This window comes from Rhea americana, unplaced genomic scaffold, assembly GCF_003343005.1.
Source record: "Rhea americana isolate MKP2758 unplaced genomic scaffold, rheAme1 scaffold_185, whole genome shotgun sequence".
In the NCBI taxonomy this organism is placed as follows: domain Eukaryota; kingdom Metazoa; phylum Chordata; class Aves; order Rheiformes; family Rheidae; genus Rhea; species Rhea americana.
Window position 1 is genome coordinate 44,734 of NW_028185983.1, and position 18,363 is coordinate 63,096.

Sequence of the window (18,363 nt, forward strand, 5' to 3'; positions counted from 1 at the left end):
CAGACGCATGAACAGGAAGAAAGAGAAATTCCTCCAACCAATAGATAGAACATGTACTGAATAATAAGCCTAGAGGGAGCAATCCTTGAGTTGATTGTTCATGCTGAACATTTACATTATACCCTCAGCCCACAGTATACACCTCAGAGTTTTGATACCCCTGATTATTATATTTAAATGCACTAATTCCAAGATAGGGTTGGTCTCATACAAAGAAACATCTAGCTTCTTGCTGAGGAACTTAGTAGTGATTCTACAATGACCCAAATCTGGTAAAGGGTTACTTGGGAAGTTCAAAGAAAGCAATCTCAGAGCTGACTTTTGCACCTGGGAGCCATGTGACACTAGACTCCTGAATCAGGAAGAAGCATAAAATGACAATTGCCTACAAACATTTTATGAGTCTCAAGGTAGTAAAAACAAAGAGTAGGATCAGCATGGTAAGACTCTTTGTAGCATTTAATGAACAGCATCTATCCCCAGGAAAAGTTGCCTGCAGCCTGGCCTACAGGTCTGAAACCCATTGAATCATGCATTTGGCAAACAACATCAGGAGGTCACTTCACCTGAGGTGCATAAATTGGTCCTTCCTGGACTGAATCCCAATGAAAGGAGAAAGTTCCAGAACTTAGTCCACAGTTGCTGGCACTAGACTACAGCTGAAAGCATCTACATTATCCCCTACAAAAAATCAAACCACTATATTCATTTCCATTTCTGAAGAATACTTACGAAGCCTGTTAAATTCAAGAGGCAATTCCTTTGTGGACTGTGCCTCATCAGTTTTGACAAGTGCCCTTCACTGGCTACTTACGCAAGTAGAGGCACTGGATCCTCCTGACTAGCTACTGTTGATATAATGGCTTTGATGAAGGGCCTCTACGATTTATACAACAGCATCACAATGTTCCCAGTTTTATCTTCTGTGCCCTACCTGATCATTCTTAGCATTCACGCTGCTTTTTCTTTTTGTGTCGACATTTTTCTTCATGCATTTCCCCACTCTTTGTCACATTTGACAGTTGAGAAGCTGGGTAACTAATTGCCTTTTCATATCTGCATTTTTTAAAAATTTTTTACATTAAAAATTACAAATAATTTTATACTTATATAAGAATTAAGTAACTTTTTTCCATCTATTTTTTAACTTACAGGAAAAGTAAACACTCAGTACAGAAATCTGAGCTATTCAGGTCAGTTCCCCCTACCACCATTATGTCTGTCAGCTACTGCAAATAATTGAAACTAGGTTACTTCACTGCCAACAGCACACATGCAGCATTTTGCAGCAACAGGTGACTACAAGAAATTCAGTTTCAAGATAAAGTGGAACTAATTTGGAAGAAATAAGATTATTTTAAACAATGTATGACTGGATATCTAAAATCCACAGTTAGAAGCTCTTGAGCTGTGAAGACCTTTAAATTGCATTGAAAGTCCATGATCAGTAAAAATTAGTCATCTTAATCTTTTATAAAGAGAGGCTATTGAAAAATAAATTATGAATTTCTCTGTTAAATGCAGCTTAAGACAAATATTTTCTGTTTATTTTAAATCCTTTAACAAAGGAGTTCTGTACAGCTTCACCCTTTTAAGCTAGATCAATATCAGTGATATTAATGTATTTAATAAATTTTATGGATATCATCACAATAAGTGATGTATGACAGCTATATAACCATTTATTCAAGAATAGAGTTATTGTCAGAAAGTAATCTGTAATTTTTACACCGCTTCAGTATATTGCTCTCACATTTTTCAAAAAACAGTCAATTAAGTATCACTAAGGATTTGACATGAAAAATTTGTTACAGAATAACACTAATTTTTTTGCATGCTACTACAAATATTTCTGACTCTTCAAGTCTAGAACTTTGCTTTACCTAGAATGTGAATGTCAGCTGCCAGCACAAGCTTAGAACAGCTTTTGACTAGAATAAAATTTTTTTTCATCCTATCTGAACTCAAGTGAATAAAAGGAGGTACAAATATATTTTCTACCCATAACAGTGAGTCTCTTATGATAACACACAGATTCATTTCATCAGTCCTATGCAGCTATTCAACTGCTGAATAAAAGACTACATGGTCCAGTGGTCGAAAGTCATCTGCCAACGCAATCTAGGTTCAAATCATAGCCTGGTAGACAGGCATGTAGATATCATGAAATAAAACGTACCTGTTGAACATCCTGTTGAAAAACACAGAGTTGAAGCCGCTGGTGCAATCGGACCTTCCGATGCTGCCAAATGTTTTCCAGTTGGCGCTGGTGGTGCAGTACTTCATGGATAACATCCAGAACGTGATGAACTGCTTTTGAGTAGTTGGCAGAGGCGGTGAGGGAATCAGAGCTGCCAGGAGTCAAAGGTCTCTGAAGTTTGTCCAGCAGCGACTTTCCATCTTGGCTCACCTGACCATCAGAAAGGATGAAGAATTATTTGTCCGGTCACAAGGATGAAGAATTATTTGTCCGGTCAAAGCTCGTCAGACTATCCTTCCATCTCCCTCACTTGCATTTTAGGCTTCATTAAGACCCTGGGGAGCATTGGTGGAGATATTTTTCTTCAGGTGTGATTATGTAATGCTGTTATAGAAATCTACATTTTTATATACTCCCTCTATGTAATGGAATTTTAAGCAGTAACTTTCTAAATAACAACCTATCTTTCTAGTACCTTAAGAGTGATTTTCCTTAATAGTATTTTTTTCCAAAGAGTTCAAGGTTAACTTAGAATAAACACTCTCCATCTCTCTCTCTCCAGCTCTGTAGTCAAAGCACCTAAAACTAAGCATTTGAGCAGAACTGCCCTCCCAGGAATATCTCTCTCCCCTTTCGTCCACTTTGAAGGCAAAAAAGGCATTTACTTTTATAGGCTAATGTTTGCAAAATGTGTTCAACTATGGATGCTGATAAGGAACATAGTAGTCATTTCTAGCTGTTATCTCCTCTAATTCAAATCACAGCAAAAAATATTTAGATTTATTTTGCATACTAATTAAAAAGCAATAATCCTACTTCATCTGGTCACTCTTAATGTTTAACATTTGTTAAGGTTGTTAAGAGCTTTCTTCATTGCTCTTTAACTATTCTGCCACTGTCAGCATAGCTCAAAGGAGCTATTACAATTTGGTATCACTTAGCTAACCATAAAAAACTTTTCTAATTGCTCATGTAACAGGCAGGAAAAAAAATCATCTGAAACCACAAGAGAATGGGACACAAACAATAGTTGTAATTCATTAAATCAAGACCATATCACAAACAGAAAATTTGTCAAGGATTTCCCTGTTAGCTATTTTCAATTATTTTCACTGAATTTAGCCAAGATCACATTTAAAGATTGCTATTCAATATTCAGATCAGATCAAAGCTCTTTTCTATTAAGTAGTATCTATAGTAGTGTCTATTTCTCAGTTCTCATTTAAKCTTCTTTCTTTGAGCAACAGGTATCAACAAAGAGAATAAGGCACACTTGGAAAAGCAGCACCTTTAAAGTCAAGTCAGAGAGGAAAAGAGTATAATGCATTCTGGTTGTTTCAGAAAAATAGACTTCCATTATTTATCAAGAATCCATGAAATTCAGGAAAAGTAAGTGCGGCAGTCCCTTGATCTGRTGATTTGTTCATCATCTTGACAACCAAACCACCACGCACATTTGCTCCTTGCAGGAGTTAGAGTAAAGTTTTCCTCCTTTCCAGTGCATGACTATCCTAAGATTTCAGAGAAGTATATAATTTAAATTAAGGCTCAGCTTTTAGTTTTTCAAGCATACTGGTTATCTAAGCTTGTAAGCCAGTAAGTTACTTTCCTAGTAACATGAAGTAATTATCCTCAGTAATTAGACTCAGTTTAGTCTTAAAAGCATTCACTTTCTTTAAAATTACTGTCTCCAAGTTGTGTTGTCAAGACATTGCAATTTAAAATGAATGATAAAGTGTTATCTTTTCTATGGTGTTCCCCTCTCTTTCTCCTCACTGTTCATTCATCACAAAATGAAAGGAGCTCCATGCTGCAACAAAAACTAAGTCATATGCCTAAGTGATAAGCAGCAGCACTATAATACCTTTACAGAAAAGGACAACTCCATCAATCTTCAAAAAGGAATGCATGTTTAAATATGGAGAAGCAAAATCTTCTGTGTAAAGGAGGAACATGACTTGTCTATACACACATAACTACTATTTCTCCACAGATTCTGGCTGCTAAAAAATAAGCTATGGCTTTAATACATGGGAAAAGTGGGAACATTTTTTTGATATCATTACAATGCCTCGTTGTCCCAAAGTCAAAAGCAACAGCTTTGAAATGCTAAACCAATTTTCAAGGTGTTTGCCAGAGTAACCCTACCATTTATCCATCTAATTTATTTTCACTATGTATCACCAGGAACCAAACAGTACTTCTCATGGTAATCCACAGTGCTTGTTTAGGCTTAACAGATTCCTTTTTCTTTTTCCTAAAAGCAGAGATGTGACTGAATCAAAATGTTTATATTCAGTGCTTTATGACTGTTATCCCAGACAACCCCAACCTTTTTATTCCCTGCTGTACTTCTCTTGGAGCTTCCACTCCAGATTGCTTCTCTTCATGTTTGTCTACTACAAACATGCCACATCTCTCTCTCTCGTTTTAAAAGGGGATTCTCTCAACGAAGAGAAGTTGCAATGAAGTAAAGAAATCTTCCGACAGAACACACATTCAAGAACAAGTTAAAATAGGTATTTGTAGCAAGAACCTGAAGTTTTATCACCAAAGGTGTGCTTTAGTATGTCAAGAAAGCTGTTGGCATAGTAAGGTGGCATGTATCAGSAATGGGGGTGTCAGTGCATGTTTTGCACAAAAAGAACAGTTAATGTGAACTCTGGGCACTGACTGATAGGTAAGGAAGCTTCTTCTGGCTCTAAGATGGCAAGTGTTCAGAAAGTCCATTTTTGATACATGAACAACAGGACCGATCATCAGCTCTGATTTTACACTCCTTTACTGCTATCCAGACAAAATGTGCACTGAGTTATACTTCAGTTACCTGTAATAGTGTTGGTTTATCAGAAAGTTTCATTTTTTTAATATAATGTATAAATAACAAACCATTATTTCATTCCAACACCACCTCCTTTTAATAGGTGCTAGATGTAGGTCTAAGCTATCTTGGGTCCATCAATCTTTTTTTTTTTTTTTTAATCTTGATTTAAATCAAATGCATATTTTCATATAACTTCACTGGAACAGAAGCTACTTTATTTAATCCAAATTCAACTGATGCAATTTAACACCAAAGACTCCAATAACATTATTCTGCGATGTTAACAACCCTGATGAAAGAAAAGAAAGAAAATCTCAACAGAAAACGCAGAAAAACCTTGTTAGTTGATTTCTCACTCTGGCTAACTGAAGAGAGAGAAAACTTGAAGAGAATTCAAAATTTGCAGGAAAACAACGGATACTTTAGTCACATTTTGTAGGCTACCTTAAGAATAAGCATTTTTTTCCAAGTTGTATTTACAACTACTAGATATCTCAAGAAGTATTCTCCATCTTAAAAGCATGTCATTGGGTTCAAAAGCCAAGATTGGAGTAGCAACATAGGATATGCTAATCTTATGAATGCCGAGTGCATATGCATGCTGGCTCACTTAAGTGCCTTTCAGGCTGACAGAACTAAGTATTTAACTTCTGGTTTGTCAAGTGATATTCTTTGAAGGGTAAGTTTTTTTTTTTTGAGAGAGACAATTTCAAAAATAGATTTTCAAAAAATATTTAAAGCAATCCATGCCAACAGAATATTTTCCCAAAGAATATCCAGCTGCTTTCCATGCAAATAAATATTTTAATGACAGTACCATACTGCTATTAAAAGGCAGTAATACACAAATTAAAAATATTTAGTATACTGCATGAGTTGCTTGTATCAGGCAAGTCTGCAAAAATAGCATTATGGTTTCATCTTGCCTTTAATTTTTTTTTAGAAGGCTAAGACAGCTTAAAACTTGCATTTAAATTTGAACGGCGGCAGCAAAATCTGTAATACTGAATTAAGAGGAACAGCATGGCACTTGAGTTGCAAACTAATGCACTACTATTCAACAAGTTCCATCAATTAGTGACCCAACCTTAGTATTACACTATTTTACTAGAAACAAGTCAGCAACCTAAAGAAACAAGGAAGCTACTTACTTCAGAGTAAGCCAAGGTAATATGCTCATATATCCCTTGATGATGATGGATGGCATCTTCTAAGTCTTGCAGTTCGGAGGGAAGCTCCACTTCACCACAGGCTTTGCACCAGGAATCCACATTACTCATGTACTGCAACAGAGAAAAGACCTTCTGCTTAACTTGGGGTTCTACCAATTAGTAAATGTACATTAGAAACACGCAAAAGGATTGCCATCTRCATAATGGCCACTGGAAAGACTCCTTTTAAGTGGAAATTGTCTAATATATTTATTTCTGAACTGACCAAAATGAATCTGATAGCAGAACTGAAACAAAGTTTGACTCTACTTGTGCTTTTAGCTACATGGAACTCTTTCAGCCATTCCCAGGCAGGCCTAATTATATGCTGTCAACCTTCAGAGCCAATTAAACTGTTAGCAATACTGATATTTCAGGTTTACTCTTGCCCCTTTTCTTGACTTTGCAACCTAAGAAGTTTATTTCACCCATGTCTACCTAACATGTCAGGCACACAAAGGCAAATGAGGTCTTGTCTTCACAAGAAGGTACAACACACTACCGTTTTCAAGACCAGACTCCCAGCTTTCATTTGTCAGCTCCCTTTGCAGATATTCAATGAACATTAAGTTAGCCGCTGCCTCATCTTTTTTAAAATCTTCAGAAAAAAGCAAGTTACCTTGCACACACAAACAGAGAGAGAACTGATGTGGTGAACTGCCCAGTCGGACAATTCACAGTTTTCTTTCTGATAAGAAGATATCTTCAAGGAGGCAAAGCAGCGTTAAAGCACTATAAACTTATGTCCAAGTCCCCCAAGCACTAACTTCTCCATACAGAGAAGCACTAAATACATTTGGCTAGCAGCTGCAGTAGCAAGTATGTAAGGGATTTATAACTTAACGGAGAGAGGAAGAGAGGTGGCTCTGAAGACTAACGCTGAACTCTGAGCTCACAGCTATATCACAGCATTGYTGCTTAAGTCAAGCCTTCTGGGGTAAACTGAGGATGTAATAACAGAATCTATTCTGCTGAAGATTTAAGTTCTCTGAAACTTGAATCATYTTAACAGAAGAGAATGTCATCATAGCCACATGCATAAGTTCCGTAAAGTTATTTTCGACAGCTAGGGGGCATGGATTTTACACCCTAGTTATGTTAGAAAATGGGGAGAAAAAAATCTGTTTTTCCTAGGACTTTTCTTGGCTGTTAAACATGAACTTAGTATAGCCAAGCACATGTGGCATCGATAAACCAAATTTGCCTTCTCTTCACTTGAAGTTAGAGTCCTAAAAGCTTCAGAGACTAGGCCTTTCTCTCACYATATGTATTTTGATTCCTGGAGCACACCCAGTCTTTTGGAGAAAAAGCAATCTACAGACCATTTCTTGGTCTCCAATACTGTTTGACAGCTGTGAGAAAGGGTGATAAAGTAGTTAATTCTCAGATACTTGTTTTATTCTCATTTCATCAAGGGACAATCTAAAAAAATCTCTAACACTTACCACTGAACACTAAAAGAGGCACGTAGGACCTTGGAACTGTCTCTCTTTYATCAGTTAGCAACACTGACAGTAGCTGGGTGCAGTCTCGACTAGGCCTGACAGCAGGCAGTGAAACTTAGTTGCAAGAGAGCACTTGCATTTAAGAAGAGCATATTGTTTTTTTGGCTACATACTTTCTTCTATATAGGTGAAGCATCATCACTGTCTAAAGGGGTCATTCCTCTTACTCCAAGCCCTCTTGCCTTTAGCTGAGACTGTCCACTGTCAATCAGACAGCTGATAAATCATTGCCAGTTAATATACAAAGCAACTATGACAATCTATCACAGTTAATTGTCAAACGAAAACTGCAAAAGGAGCAATTAAAGATAATAATTTAATTAATCCAAGTAGATGATGTTTTGCTCTTTTTTCTCATTCTTCTCTTTTTCCCTGTTTACACCTACAAATGCATTTGGTGCTGAAGAACGCAGCACAGATCCCTATCAGTTGCCCAGTACAAAAAAGAAAGAAAAAGAATTTTACACCTCTGACTTCTGATGAAGAGCAGTTTCTTACAAAAAGAAGAATCATTTGGTCAGGGTATACCTATCTGTTCGTGTTTTACCCACATGTATGTAGACACATGCAGTAAATACATATGCACACATATATAAATATACATACATATGCATACATGTATATATACACACATACTATATCTCACATGCAAGACTGACAGTGCTTAAATGTAAACCTAAATACGTCTTGCAGTTAGAAAAGCAACGATACTGATAAGGTACCTCGTCCTGTCTATCAAATGCTTTAAAGCTGGTTGGTGACTTTTACACCAAAAAACAATTCTTTCTGCTCCTTTAGTAGATTTTTTTAAAAAGCCACGTAAAATGCCTATTCTAGTGTCATTAGTTTATCTTAAGCTATCTAAGTGCAATTACGTTGATGTCATCACTAACATAATTGAAAGCAGTACAGTGCATTTACATCTTAATATGCTCACATTTCTAACTCCCGGATATTGAGAAACTTCAATTTCTATGTAGCAGTAAAGATATAAAAAATAAAATAAAATAAAAAAAAAACTTCTTAAAATAATAAAGCAGTAGACTGCTTCTCTCTTGATTTCTGCAGTTATCATCAGCTTCCAAATAGCTGCTTCCTTTATTCTGAGCTAAAGCTACATCAGATATGAGTACTTCTTGACCCTGTTTAGCATGGGAAAAGGAAAGAAGACAACTGGAGCTGTGGAAGCTCCACAGCATACTAGGGCATTCTGTCAGCCATAGGCATCTAAGGACCTCTGTTCTCCAAATCCAGCACAGACGTACAGAGCAGACAGTCTGTAATATCAATAGGTGACTCAACAACACACATACACACAGCAACTCCCCCAGAACTGAATTCCCTAGAGGGGAAAAACATGCTTTCACCATCAAGATTATTAACTTGAGAATATTTATTCCTGTTTCCCCTACATATACCTCTTCTCTGGCAGTTACATGTGGTTAATGACTTAATTAAAATAATTGGTATGGGCCTAAAGCTAAATTCTTCGTTTAATATAGGAAGAATCTCTTATGGAATACTAAATAAACATCTCCTACCACAATTTCATATTCAGAAGACAGTTAATTAGCTTCTCAACTTTGAGGCCAGTTAGGCTGAATTTTCTATAAGCAATTACTACAAGTTAAACATTGACAACCCAAGGACTGATATGTGAACATTTCTCTCTCATGGGTCTTGGGGTGAAAACAACAGCAGAAGTAAATGATTTCTTGATGCAGAAAAAAAATATATTGATATATATTACACTAATTTTTTCTTTCCTTTTTTCAACTTAAAAGCTTCGTATATACTTCAGCTTTTAAGTCTACTTCATTTTGATTCATACATCTAATCTGGCTAAATTTTAACTTTCTTGCATTAGTATGGTAATACCTTTTGCAGAAGATAAAGACAGTGGCTTAAGACAGTGGCTGTCTTGGGCCAAGAAGAACAAGTTTTTATTTGAGAGTCAGCTGAAACTGGCAGATACGAATGCTCTAGCTTTCTTACTGCTGTTGTCAACCACTGTTTTGAACTTTTGTCCAAATCAAAAGCAGACAGCATAATTCACCACTCCAGCAAAGAAACTCCTTCTGGCTCCCTCCCCATTTACTAACCTGTTCAGCTTTCTGATGGAAGATGGAAGACATATCCAGTAAGGTGCTTCGCTCATCCAAGGCTGCAGCGAATGCCTTCCACTCTTGCTCCAGCTGACTTGCAATCTGTTTTATCTGCTGCGAGGCATAATGACCAGACTCAACCAGGCGATTTGCTACCGACATGATGCGGTTAATGTTTACATACACATTCTATGGAGAAGAGAAGGGGAAAAATTAGTGTGGGTTAGGAGATTATGTAAATACACAGGCATAGCTCTATAAATTACAGTAGTGCTTAATAGACTAAATCTGGTTTTATTTGCAATGTTTTTGCATGCCTGACTTGGGAATCTTGGTGTACAGTGTAGCAGCCTATCTGCACTGTTGACAATGACACACAACTTGAAACAACCAGAGTCTCGTACTAACATCAATGGCCAACTTAAGCAAAGTTACATTATACAAAAATTCATTTTTACAAGGAAGAGGAAAAGTTGACCATACTTCACAACAGCATCAGTAATAATTTTTACAGATGTTTAAATCAGCAAGACATTCAGACACACAATACAGAAAATTAAAAGTATAATTAGTAAGCACTTGATCTATCCTTGATGCACACATGTAGAACACCACCCTGCTACAGATCTTCACATTGTCTTCTGAAACCATTTATATTATTTAAATAAAAAGAGTAAAACTTTAGAACTCAAAGTTTACTTTGAGTGTATTCAAGAAGTTTTATTTTCCTACTGCTATATGGCCCCGGAGCTAACACTGAAAACTACACAAATTAGGTCAAAGATCAGAAAGATTCTCTAGCATGTTGTCACTACTCAGTGATGGCTCTTAGTCACTGTGATTTTCCTCCCTTTTAACTCACGCATTTTGGCATATATTATCCAATACTTGTTTTTCATTCTGTATGAACAACATTTTTCAAAGGAAGCAATCAAGTGTTTCCAATTCCTGCAAAGCCAGAAACAAGTTTAGCTTCATCACCAAAAGCTTTCCGAGTAGCTCTTCCAGAGCTATATTTACAGAATGCTGCATTGACACTTCTTTCAATTGGGCTCACTCTCATTCCTCTAGAATGAAATTCTTGGAATTATAAATAGTCAAGGTTGGCAGGGACCTTTGGAGATTGGTTTTCCAAATTCCTTCTCAAGGCAAAGTCAGTTAGAGCAGGTTGTCCAGTTGGGTTTTGAATATCTCCAAGATCAAAGAGTCCACAACTTCTCTGGGCAACCTGTTCCAGTGTTCGGTAACCTTTAGAATAAAAGGGTTGTTTCTTACATTTAAACAGAATCTTCCCTATTTTGATTTGTGCCTATTGCCTCTTGTCCTTTCACTGCACACCACTGAGAAGAGTCTGGCTCCATCTTTTTTTTTTTTTTTAAACTACTTGCCATCAGATATTTATGTATGTAAATATACATGTATGTAGTATATAAGTATGCATCTGTAAATACATAAATGTTTATATATATACATATATACGTGTATATATAAAGATCCCCCCTCCAAGCCTTTTTTCTCCAGGAGGAACAGTTCCAGCTCTCTCAGCCTCTCCTCATGTGATAGATGCTTCAATCTGTTAATCATCTTAGTAGCCCTTTGCTGGTATTGCTCCAGTAGCTCCATCTCTCTTCTTTATTGGGGAGCCCAGATTTGGACACAGCACTCCAGGTGTGGCCTCACCAGGGCTCAGTAGAGAAGGATCACCTGCCTTGACCTGCCATCAATGTGCTTTCAAATGAAGCCCAGGATGATGTTGGTTTTCATTGGTACAAGCGCACATTACTGGTTCACTTTCAGCTTGGTGTCTGCTAGTCTGCAAAGCTGCTCTTGAGTCAGTCAGCTCACAGGCTTTACTGGTGTATGGGGTTACCCTTCCCCAGGTGCAGGACTTGATATTTTCCTCTGTTGAGCTTCACAAACTTTCCCTCTGCTTATTTCTCCAGCTCGTCAAGGTCCCCCTGAATGGAAGCACAATCATCTGATCCATCAAATATTCTTCTCCACCCCACTCCCCTCTTTTTTTTAATCACTTAAAAGCTTGCTGAGGGTGCACTCTCTTTCATCCTCCATATTATCAATGAAGACACTAAACAGTATTGGACCCTGTACTGACCCCTCATGGGACACCACTAGTTACTGATCTCCAGCTGGACACTGTGCTGCTGATCACAGCCCTCTAAGCCCAGCAGTTCAGCCAGTTTACAGTCCTTCTCACTGTGCATTTATCTAGCCTTCATCATTTTGTCCATGAGGACTGGCAGGGAGGCAGTGTCAAAAGCCTTACTAAAGTCAAGATGAACAACATCCACTGCTCTCCTCTAATTCATCAAGCCAATCACTCCATCATAAAAGTCTATCAGGTTGGTTAAGATTGATTTCCCCTTCATAAATCCATGCTGACTTCTCTAAGTCACCTTCTGGTCCTTCACATGTTTGGAAATAGTTTCCAGGAGGATTTGCTCCAATACCTTCTGAGGGATCAAAGAGTAGCTGACCAGCCTGCAGTTCCCAAGATCCTCCTTCTTGTCTCTTAAAGATAGGGGTGACATTTGCTCCCTTCCAGTCCTCTAGATTCTTTCTCAATCAACATGATCTTTCAAAGACAATCAAAAGTGGCTTCACAGTGACATTGGCCAGATCCCTCAGTACTCATGGATGCATCTCATCAGGACATACCTGCGTATGTCCACCTTAAGTGTTTCCTAACATGATCCTTCTCTAGCAAGCGTAAGTCTTTACTGCTCCAGACTTTCCCACTGGTCTTAGAAGCCTGGGATTCCTCTGCCTTCTGTGTCCTTTGTTACCAGGGCCCACTCAGCAGTGGGCCCACATTTTCCCTAACTTTTTTAACTGTTGATATAAATGTTGAAGCCATTCCTGTTGCCCTCTACATCCTTTACCAGATTCAACTGCAGGTGGGCTTTAGCTTTCCTAAACCCATCTTTGCATATGCAGTCAGTGTCTCTATAGAGGATRTACACTATACAGATGAGGATAGGTGGTGACACCTCCCGGGTCACCTGTCCTTYCTTCTACGACATTTATGCTTCCCTTTTCTGTTCTCGTTTAGGTGGGAGATCCTTGCTCGTTCATGCAGGTCTCCTGCTGCTTTTGCTTAATTTCCCTCTTGTTGAGATGGACCATTCTTGGACTTGAAGAAGGTGATCCTTGAAAATCAACGAGCTCTACTGGACCTCTCTTCTCTCCTTGGCCATAGCCCATGGGATCCTTCCAAGCACATTTCTGAAAAAGGCAAAGTCCACCAAAGTCCAGGGTTGCAGTCCTGCTTAATGCTTTCCTCCTGATGATCCTTAGGATGATGCTTAACTCCATCATCTCATGATCACTGCAGCCAGTACATCCCCTGACCTTCATATCCCCAATCAGTTCTTTCTTGTTTGTAGGAACCRGGTTCAGGGTGTCTCCCTGCAATGGCTCTGTGATCACCTGAATTAGGAATTTGTCATCAATGCACTTCAGAATATTCTTGGATTGCTTGTGCCTGCAAGGACCTGCAAACACGAGAATTCTTCCAGTTATCTGGAGAAAGCCTCATGCACAATGCAGGACTACAAAGATGATCAGAAGACTGGAGCATCTCCCCTATGAGAAAAGCTACAAGAGCTGGGCCTGTTTAGCCTGGAGAAGAGAAGACTGAGAGGGGATCTTATCAATGTCTACAAATACCTTAAGGGAGGTGTCAAGAAGATGGAGCTAAACTCTTTTCAGTAGTGCCGAGCAACAGGACTAGAGGTAATAGGCACAAACTGACACACAGGAAGTTCCGCCTGAATGTGAGGAGGAATTTCTTTACTGTGAGAGCAACGGCACTGGAACAGGTTGCCCAGAGAGGCTGTGGAGCCTCCTTCTCTGCAGATGTTTAAAACCCACCTGGATGCAACCCTGTCTAATATGCCCTACGTGACCCCGCCTGAGCAGGGGTGTTGGACTAGATGATGTCCAGAGGTTCCTTCCAACCTTACCGATTCYGTGATTCTGTCCATTCCAACTTCAACCATTCTGTGATTCCTAATTAGGTGGCTGTAGCAGAYACCCACCACAATGTCACCATTTTGGTCCACCTGTTAAATCATGACCCATAAACTCTCAGTCAGCTCATCTCCTATTCCAAAGCAGAGCTCCATGCATTTCTACTGGTCTCTCACATAAATGGCAATTCCTACTAATTCCTCCTGTTTGTTCCCTATGCTGCATTCATTAGCATATAAGTTCTTCAGAGAGGGACCCAGTAATGCTGATCTCACAGAAAAGGTATGACTTCTTTTCCCATAATGCTGTCCCATAASCTCTTCCTTATTTACGTGCATACGCATAGGACTTCAGCCCTGKTTTTGTTGATTACAATATCCCTACTGTTCATGTCACCTCATACCCTTGGCCGCCAAATTCTCCCTGTTAGGTCGCCCAGTGTGTTGTCAAAGATACTTTTGCACCAGTCAGGTGGATGCCATCTCTTCCAAGTAGTCCTTGATCTTCAAAGAAAACAGAACGCTGTGGTCAATACCAGCTACTCAGCCCATTGTTGATCAGCAGGATCTAGTCATCCTCATGTCCTTCCCCTCCTCCCACTGGAAGAATCAAGAACACTACTTGGGCCCCCTCTCCCTTGATCATCACAAGAGCCATACAGTCAGGCTTGATACTTTCAGGTCATCCCTAGCTGTATCCTTGGAGTTCATGTAGAAGAACAGAAGGGAGTAACAGTCTGAGGGCCAGACAAACCTTGACAGTCTTTCCACAATGATCTAAATCGGAGCTCTTAGCAGGCCTCCTTAAACAACAGGTCAGGTTTGCAATTAGGGGCCTCTGTCTCCTGCAGTAAGACATCTCCCACTATTAGTATTTGCCACTTCCTCCTGGTGAAGCTGCTTGGCTCAGGCTCAGCTGGCACAGATGATTCATTTGACAGAACTCCCACCCACTTGTCTACTACCAGGGCACTGAATCTACTTGATAGCTGCAGATCTTGAGGTGGAACAAGAGGCTTCCTCCTCATGCCAAAAGTCAGTTTTCCACTTATAGCATCAAGGAAACTTTTGTCTCCCAAACAGATACGAACAGACTCTGTATGCCTCTCCTTCAGTACAGTTGGGGGTTCAGGCTCTTGAAGCTGCAGGGTCTCAGACGAGAGCCAGTTGATGTCTTTCTCAATCTCTGATGCTGCAGAGTCTGCTGACTTCCTCTTCAGCTCTTCAATGCAGCAACAAAGCTCTTCAACAACCACAGATCTCCTGCAGGCTAGAAGACTTGTCTCCTGCTGCCCAAGCCTCAGCAAGAAGTCCCAAGCCATCTTCCTAGACCTGACCATGCTGACTTACTGGAGCAGTAATTGGAACAGGTCTCTTAGTTTAACTATATACATCTATGCAAGTGTGAATGTAAAGGTTTTCCTGATACAGCCGACATCTTAATTGATCTACTTCTGTAAGAATCTATATTCTATATCATTATGCTAATACTGGCTATATTAGAATGCCACTTGAACTATATGCATTTCTGAAGTTCTGGGATGTCAATTAGACATTAAGGACAGGAAAGACTGGCACTATAAATATGTAGTTATACAAATCAAAACCAATCTGTGCTTAACATGCATGCAGTTTCCCATAGCAATCTGGCTTTACAAGTGTGGAAAAATATTCCTTGTAGCTGCACAAATATGAATGAATATGCCAAAGTTTGAACACTTTCCAAGCTATATATGTCACATTCCTTTCCTCAAAAAAATCCTACAGTAATCTGATCAAATTTTTCTTCCACTATCATTATCTGATATATCAACTAAATATTTAAGTTTCAGCATTTCAGAATGCAGTGACCCAGAAGAACCAGACTTGGTTAAGGAGAAAGTGAATCTCAAATAGCAATGGACTAGAACTGGACTGTCTTTAACTTGTTAACTTGAAAGGTAACACATTATGTCAAATTTATAAACAGGTAGGCAGGTACACTGTTATTATATGACAAATATAAATACTGTTCCAGAAATACTGTTCCAACTAAGGTGGTGTTCATTATCTTGGAGCCAGAGGTTTCTTAGTTATTGCACAGGTTTACAGGCTTACTTCAGTGAAAGCAACAACAGATATCAAGTGATAGCTTAAAACAAGTCTGTAACAGTTATCTCATTTAGATCACGCAATTTGCCTCAAATAGATGCAGCTTCTAAATATGTATCAGATGTCAAGAAAAGTGAAGGACTAAAATGATAAAGTTATTTCTTTCATTGTGTTACACATGGAGAAAAAACTCAAAAGGGAACAAAGCCAAGACCATTCAAGTTAGCATATTACAATATTACTTAGTACATTTATTTTCTCTCTCACACAATGCCCTTTAGTTAGAAGTTGAAAAGATACCTTACAATATCTGGAAAGTTCCTCATTGCAGAATTATTCCTTAAAGGGAACGTGTATATATATGTAAAAAATATTGCTCAGCAAGTCAACACAGATCAGCAGTCTAACACAAGCTGTAGTGTACTGCGTGTGTCATTCTTTGGTGTATGCCTGAAAGGCAAGTACACAGGGGAAAATACAGGTGACAGCCTGCCAGTTTAACTAAACTTCCATCATATCCAGTACAAAATAAAGCTGGCAGATGCCCTGAAGGTTCTATTTTATTTCGATTTTCCTAGACGAAGTAACAAACAGGAGTGTTCTGACACAGACACTATTAAGCATTCAATGTTAAAAAAAACACCCCAACAAYATGACCTACAAGCATTATACCTGGCACCTTTATTTATATATACATTCATACACACACACATTGATGAATTACAAACTATTCAACTGTAATAAGAACATTTTTGCAAAGGATCCATTTTCCAATTCACCTGTCACTTCACATACAAGTGACTGCTATTAAAAGGTATAACATTAAGGTATGAGGTAATATTTGCTTTAATGATTTAAATGTTGCAAGAGAGAATAGAAGAGGGTTTTAGGAAACAACATTGAATCTCAGTTTGGGAATCCAAACTCCAAAATATGCAGGACTACAAATAACTAAAGGCATCACCCAGTCTTTTCCCTTAAGCAAAAATATGATCAGCAGCATCCAGACTACAATCTACTGTCTAATCTGTTCTTCAACTACAAGGATCTTCAAGTTGTTCTTAGGTAACTATTTAACTATTGTTATCTACACTAAAACAAGTTAAATATAATTTCACCTTACTCTTCCTTTCTTCAAATTCATTATCTTACTTTCCTACATTTTTCATGGTGGACCTGGTGAATAGCCCACCCATAGCCCTCCCTCTAGTGTTAACTAGTTTAGGAACATGCCAACAGTTGATATAGTAATATAAGACTTCTTGGGCTAAGGCTAAACATAGCTTCTACTGATGGTCCTGGCAGCACCCAGAGACAAGCCACAGCTAGAGCTCTTTGACAGCAGCCAGAGGTAGCTTTCTCCAGGGAAAGCTTTCTTTTGTCTAGCTCACTTCCCAATCAGTTTGACCTGGCACAGTTAAGAGGCACAGTTAAGCTTTGATGAAATCAAAGCCATTTGATCCAGCAAGAAAAGTAGAAGAAAAATACTCAAAGAGGAATTCTCCCCCCTCCCAATCCCTATTTCAGATGATTGCTTTTGTTTCTATTGTGCCCCACAAGATACACGGAAAATGGTAGGAAAAAGGGGGGACCGACACAAAATCAGTCTTTCTTGCTCTTCAATACACACCTATAATCACAGATATTTTATGTTTTTACAGTTCTAAAACTAGACAGATATTCTTGTATGTGCAACTCCTATGATGCCATATTTGCAAGTTTCTCCCTTAAAAGGTTCTAAAAACTTGTTTTGAGACGTGAAGCATTCATTTAGTAACCTGAGGAGGAACTTTAAGCTAAAACTGAATATTGCTTAACACAAATAAACCCCGAGACTTGACACTAGCAATTTACTATTGCTGAAAGCAGGCTTCTTAAATGATCCTAAAAAAACAGCTTCATCTTTAAAGAGACAAAACCTTGAGAGTTTATTTTTAAACAGCTAGGAAAGATGGGATCAGCTTGCCCTATATAAAAGTAGTCTTGATACTTGTCAATACATAGCTCCTTGATCTCAGCACTAGCAGGTCACATACTTACAGCTGAATATACAAGCTATATTTCAGCCAGAAAATTCTTTTTAAGTCATGTCAACCTGTGTGTGCTAAATAATGGTAACCAAATAAGCGTCCACTGTCAGTGTGCATCACTGCACCTATCCAGCTTTTCTGTAGGACAGTTTCACTGCAAAGYGAACCTGTCCGTGTATTGTTTAGCTCAACTGTGTATATTATTCAGCTTTAAACTTACTTCCACTAACTTCTACGAAGCAGAACAACGCAAGTCTAATATACTGAATATGCAGGATTCCTAGATGTATCACAGGCTAATGAAGCTACTGCAAGTGCAATTGTGTTTCCCCCCTTGCTGTATTCTTCACCTTTTTGTTTTACATCATTTAGTTTAAACTTCTGACTACTTTATTCTGTAATATTGAA

General features: G+C 38.5%; 1 protein-coding gene across 1 annotated transcript in view; it reads right to left on the reverse strand.

Moving 5' to 3' along the window:
* The window catches only part of LOC146597436 (triple functional domain protein), a gene marked incomplete at its 3' end in the record, with an annotated part of 147,741 nt that overhangs the window by 44,161 nt on the left and 85,217 nt on the right, over positions 1-18,363 (reverse strand). Inside the window, exons 7-9 of the mRNA XM_085302089.1 lie at positions 9,843-10,034; positions 6,176-6,307; positions 2,180-2,410 (exon numbers count right to left, since the gene is read on the reverse strand). Coding sequence (XP_085158215.1) covers positions 2,180-2,410; positions 6,176-6,307; positions 9,843-10,034 — 555 coding nt within the window. The remainder of the gene's footprint in view (positions 1-2,179; positions 2,411-6,175; positions 6,308-9,842; positions 10,035-18,363) is intronic.